We start from the raw sequence: 6658 nt of genomic DNA, 5'->3' as shown, positions 1-6658 counted from the left end.
CCTTTGCAAAGAAGTCAAGTGGTATAGAAATATTTATACCCTGTGTTCTGTATTTTTGAATATTCTATAGACTCTTTTGAGAATGACTAGGAACATAGTTAATATGAGGGTAGTGGAAGATGTGGACAAAGCTGGCATAGAGTTTGTTGCCTAGGAATGTAGTTGAAAGCTTTGTTTATTGGTCTTTCCTCTTAGCACAAACCATTAATCAAATGATGTTTTCCTAGAAACCAGGGCAAGATTTAACCGAAGATATTAATCTATTTCTGAAGACAAAGGTTACTTTTCTTTCAAGTACTCAGAATATTTAATTTAAGCTCAGAATCACTATTCTTGCTTTTAAGTGGAATTCGTGAACAAACAGTAAGTGAATCAGATTAGTCAGATGCAAACTACTGAAAAATATTGCCTAGAAAAACACCAGAATAAATTATCTAAAAAATATGTCATCTTCTACTTAAAGAGTGGGCCTAGCTAGGCATTCAGTTTAGGTACAGGGTATGGTGGTGCTATTGTATCAGGGAGAGGACAATTGCAATGGCCTGGGATAAATGTAGGCTTAGCTCAAGGTTGTAGTATTTGAATGCAATGTATCTTTGATTGTGATATAATACACTCATTCAAATATGTAACATACAAATAAGGCATATATATCAAACATCATATGTCTGGATATATAATCAGATACCTTGGTAACATCAGATATCCTGGAAATATACAATACTGTATGTCTATACACACACACACACACACACACACACACACACACACACACACACATTCTCCCATAGTTTTCTACTGCAAAACCAAAATGTGTTGACTAGATAATGCAAAGGTTAGCTACCTTCCTAATTCTTTTTTTATGTTTTTTTTTTGTTTTTTGTTTTTTGTTTTTTTTTGGTTTTTCGAGACAGGGTTTCTCTGTGTAGCTTTGCGCTTTTCCTGGGACTCACTTGGTAGCCAAGGCTGGCCTCAAACTCACAGAGATCCGCCTGGCTCTGCCTCCCGAGTGCTGGGATTAAAGGCGTGTGCCACCACTGCCCGGCCCTAATTCTTTTTAAATAATACATATAGCTATAGAACTAAACAGAGCTACGACAGACCCACCCCCCAATGTCTTACATGTGTCTATGAGGCTGAAGGCTAAGCTCTACAGTGCACACATGTGTGTATCTGTGTATGCTTTGACCCTTCTAGCTAAACTTTTTAATTTGTCTTTCCTTTTTAACTCTTAAAATCTTTTTGTTGTTAGTATCTGGTATTATTTCACATTTCTTCTGGTAAGTAATTTTAGCCTGCTGCTCTCTTATCTGAACAAAATAAAGTACGTTTTCATAAGCTGAAGTTACACAGTATTACATTTTGCATGAGCTTTCTTGTAACCATGACATAGCTTTTCTTGAGCTTGTATATGCAATAACTAAGAAAGCATGCATGAACTGTTTTGATACTTTTGCACATTTTCTTTGTCTTGGTGTTTCCACAATAGAGATTTAATAAAGCAATGATGGTTTTCTCATTTTTCTATCATTTGACACACAGGTAACTGATATATTTCATTTTTAATTTATATGTATATATATTTCCATTGTACTGTGTACATTATTTACAATTAGTCTCCTAGTATCTTATTCCCTCCTAATTTAGTTAATAGAAATGGAAGTGAATTGCACAGTCCTTTTACTATATGCTCCTTAAGGTATTTTTAAATGAATACTTCAGTGTTAAATAATTCTCCCAATTTTTTCTCTTTATTTTTATTGTTACTGTAATTATTACGAAACACAAATGCATTTTTTTTTTTATTTTTTTGGCAAGAATCAAGCCCTATAATTGTACTTTTTAATTAAAAAGAATGAAATATTCATGAAGTACAACAAAAGAGATTAGTTTTCTTTTCTACTCATTCTCTGAGTTGATGCATCAATCTTCCATGTCCTCACAGAGATGCATCATTAACTTTCTAAAACAAACAAACAAACAAAAAGGGCCACTTGCTTCCAGTTTCATTTACTTACCTTTCAAAATAACAGTACAGTAATTCTGCTGATCAAATCATTTTGTTCAGTTTACTGCCTATCTAAACATCATTATGGGGGAGGCAATAGATCTGGAAATTAGTGCTAACAGAGAAGGATGTATAATTCTAAATACTTGTAGTCTTTATTGGTGTCTTTTAATCATGACTACCTAGTCAACACCATTTCCTACTTGGCACTTCTGATCTCTCTCTGAATTAGAAAAAGAAATATGAATAGGGCCACAAAATATTCACAAAGTTCTAAAAGTGAGACAATGATCTATTTTTGGTTTGTCCACAGACAAATTTGTTTTACATAAATGGCTTTTTTTTTTACAAAATTGAAATGTGAATATATTTTTATTTTTCCCAGTGAATACACAATACACAATTTTTTGACAATACTATGAATCAATTTATGCCAATTTCTTTGCTGATCTAACAATATCAAATGAAACACAATAAGATTTGGGATATTGTTTGTTGACTCAAATAAACTACAATGAAAAAAATCCATCTATAAAACAAAGTATAAAAAGTCTACCCACGGCCACAAAATCCCTTGTCTTGTAACACTTTAAAATCACAATGAACATTTTTAAAATTATGAGAGTAAAAAATATTTGTAAATTGCATGTCATTTAAAAAATGTATGGTGTTTCATTTGAAGTACGCATTATGACAAAGCAAAGTAAAAAATCATTTCACCTCTCAGGTAATGTGTAAAGACAGGTTCATTTTTTTTTTTTTTTTTTTTGCACAATATACAGAAGTAGATGAATAAACTAACAGTAGCGAATGTTATGTTTCTGCATATCTTCAATACTGACAAGATCACTTCTCAGGGGAAGTGATCTGCAGTTGGGAGCTCATTGATGTGGTAATTGTTTTATCATCAATGAAAATTGCATAATTTCATTAAGTAGAACTTGGTTGTATTCCATGAAACCACATACAAACTTGCAACTTAAACCCCATTAAAAATGTATTTAAATATGTAGAGCATTATACTTTAACATAGAACATACTAAATCTGTTTTCTTAGTCAGAGTAAGTAAATTTGGAAGGTTTTACTTCACTTTGGTTGTGTGATGCCTTACCCATTGGTTTTGACTTTCCTATATACTTCCTTGAGCTGCTCCAAATCCTATGATGGAGTTCATTTTTTCCATAGCTCTGTCCTCTCCTGTTACTTTTGTAAAATCACATGAAAAGGGTAGGCAGACTCCACTGCTTATACTGGCATACCTGAGTTTGGGTACTGATATTGCATTCCCTAAGGAGACTTGGCCTGTTCTGAAAGAAGCTGTGCTTGGGTCTGGCCTGACTACACAGCAGTATTGCCGATGATCAAAAAATGAGGTTTCATTCCCACCCAGATTTCCTTCTGATGGCTTATGCAGGTTTCTATTCAGGCTCACAGAAAAGTGAGCTCAGTAGATTTTCCATCACATTCAATCAGCTACAAAGGGGAAGACATGGGACTCTCAGGAGGTATGTGTTCCTCAGTCAACAATCCAAATGTTAATGGTGAATGGATTTGTACAATTATCTAGATGATGAAGGTTTTCTGTTGTTGATAGTATGCCTGAATTCAAATTACCATAGCATGTTATCTTGTCTTCATGGCAGATATTGGGTACATTATTTTGCAGTAATCACCGTCTGTAATCTGTATCGATCACAATCTAACTGTTTATGATTCTATACTGAAGGCAATCAGGAAGACATGGTGCTATAATTCCAAATCATTCTTCAAGTCATCATGTGTTCTGCAGATATCATTTCTTGTGACTTGGGTTGATAATAATCTGTAAATGTCAGTTACCATACATATGATATACTATTTTACACTAAATTATGTTATTCATGAACATAAAGTGATAATCCAACTAAGTATATTTCTTAAAAGGTCTTATGCATTTAAATAGAGGCCATGGAATAAGGAACTGTGTAAGTGCAAAATTAAATTAATCGCATCTTGGAATTGAAAATAATTACATAATCCTTTTTGTTTTACACAGAAACTGTTCAACTTTTCCCATTTCCTTGTACCAGAGACATCAAATTTCAGTAAAACTCAGGCACTGATGCTAAAAAGTTGTTAAACGGTGTGTCAGAATTATTTGTCCCTTAAGGGAAGAAAGTTAACTTTATGGCACTAAGAAAATTTTGAGACCCATGCATAACATCACACTCTATGCTTTCCTGTGGTACAGTAGCCTTGGAACCATGTACTTATGTATTTTATATAATAAGGTCATAAAAGTTGGCATCTGAGCCAATAATACACAGTGTGTTGTGTCAATCAAAATGTCCCCTACTTGAAAATTGAATATTTTGACCATCACATTGAATATTTTTCAATATACCATCTATTGAACATATCATAAGAAAAAAATAATACAAAATATCGTTTGGACTAGAATTTAAGATTGTGTAAATAGCACATGGGAAAACATCATCAGTGGTAATTTCAGGAAGGCTATCATCTACTTGACTTACATACATGTACAGTAGCTAACATACATTTCAAAGTCACATTTATCTTGAGTATACATAATTGATGTCCAGAAACTCCTTGTTCTCAAGGTCGTTAAAACAAATGAGGCAGGACACTGTAATTAATGTCCACTTACAAGATTTGGTTTTATTTAAAAAGTGTATAAACATGCATTTTTCTCCCTTTGACTGTTCTTTCCAATTTACTCATTCAAAATGGGTCAAACAGATTTTCATTGGTAGCCAATTTCTGAGAATGTACCAGAAAATATTTAGTCCAATATATCTACTAATTGTAAACTGAACATACTGTGAGCACTGCCTTTAAGCACTTACAACTTGGCTATACATTTGGTGGCATCAATTTCACTTTTTAATCAAAAGAAACACAAAATTGTATGTAGAATGCATTAGTTTTTTTTTTTTTTTAAGTAATGAACTTAAGTGATGTGGCTACATCCTCTAGTATGTACTGTACATGTATTAGAAAGATGAGCAAGATATCGCAATATTCAAGAGTAGCCCGAGTATGCCCTAATAATAAGTTGCTTCTTTAACTATTTGCTAGATTCCTAGAATTCATTTTCTTTGTTTCCTTGGGGAACTTCATTTTATACTCTGACTTAATGAGTTGGAAAGATTAATTATGGTAATTCAAAAATGCTGTTTTTTAAAAGCTGTAATATAAATACAGATCTCTTCAAACAACCTTGATTTCATTTTGCTCATTGTAATTCTCAGTTGATTCAATTACAATGGCAAGTAAAGTTGCTTCTAAATAAAATTTTAATTATATTTTTAAAGCAAGTTAGTACATCTTTGCTACCAGCATACTTTAACGCATATTCTATGTAGACTTAAACTTCCTTCTTTTGACCCCTGCTTTTTTCAATACTAAAAGCCATCTTTCTGCTTCTTAAAATTGACTCAATATCCAATTTTTCAAGAAGACTTTGCCAACACCATCATTCCTTCAAATCTTCCTATTTCTACACCCCCAAATGAAAACCATCACACAGGATTGGTTACACCAGCATTACCCAACCTAACTTACAGTACAGAAAACTCCCTTCACATTCAATCTTTTCTTCATGTCATGAGGAGTAGAGATTTGTGCTTATCACCAAATAAAATTGCAGTGCAAAATTTAAACATAAAAAGTTACACAATTAAAAGTTAATATATGGCACTACAGCCCATTAATTCACATATAGTACAACAGACCAATAAGAACAGACAATAATATGAACAGAGCTAAAAAGAGTGAGCTTGCATAGCAATGCAAAAAAGAAATTATATACAGAGGAAAATCCTTTTTTTCCTGGAGGGTGAGTTTGCGTTCTTTCTTTTTCTTATATACTCCTGACAAGAAAGAGTTAAGGTAGGTGGTGTAATTAAGAGGAGAACACAAGAAAATAACTGTGGGATATGTGTGGCTGTGTGTTTTTACATTGCATTTACAGTTTTGTTAATAGTACATAAATAAAGAAATTGTTCATTGCACTGTTAAATGTTATCACTTCCATGAGTTCAGACCTGATGGTCCTCAGAGCATCTTTGTATGTCCCCTCTCAGTTACTCTGAAAAACAAACAAAAAAATCGTAAATATAACGTTCTCATATGTTCGATGATCTTCTATCCTGAATAGTGATAAAAATCAAAGCAATCAGAGAATAACTAAAGATTATTAGCTAAGTATTGCATTTGTGAGTTAAAGTCACTTCCTTTGAAGACTGACAGGGGACAGGGAAGTACCGGGAAGCTTGCAGATTTGTGATGCACATGGAGGTTTTCTTGCAGTACTTATCAGACTACAGATATCATAAAGCAAGTTAAAAAACAATCCATGCATATGTGACATAACAGAAGCTATAAAGGAACCATGATAACAAACTTGGAATTAGCTGGTATAGTAACTCATATTCCTACTTTGCAGTTTTGTCAGGGTTTGCTTGCATCACAGGGTGAACTATCTCCCAACACTGAGGCAAAACTACCAGGAAACCCACATTTCACCTGAGGAAGAAGTCAGTTTAGAAAGAATTTATGTTCTTTTTATTTTTAAGAATAAAATAAAGGCCAACTCAAGTAACGGGAACTGCTAAAAAAGGTTCATGAAAGCTACCAAGAGGAGT

General features: G+C 33.2%; 1 protein-coding gene across 1 annotated transcript in view; it reads right to left on the bottom strand.

The window, feature by feature from the left end:
* Positions 1-2139: 2139 nt before the first annotated feature.
* Positions 2140-6658, bottom strand: part of Robo2 (roundabout guidance receptor 2) — a 1235714-nt gene continuing 1231195 nt past the window's right edge. The window contains 1 exon segment of the mRNA XM_037209998.1: positions 2140-6102. Coding sequence (XP_037065893.1) covers positions 6101-6102 — 2 coding nt within the window. The 3' untranslated portion in view covers positions 2140-6100.

The sequence above is a fragment of the Peromyscus leucopus genome, chromosome 12 (genome assembly GCF_004664715.2).
Source record: "Peromyscus leucopus breed LL Stock chromosome 12, UCI_PerLeu_2.1, whole genome shotgun sequence".
Lineage (NCBI taxonomy): Eukaryota > Metazoa > Chordata > Mammalia > Rodentia > Cricetidae > Peromyscus > Peromyscus leucopus.
Note: the sequence above shows the minus strand (reverse complement) of the source record. Positions and strands in the feature narration are given on the sequence as shown.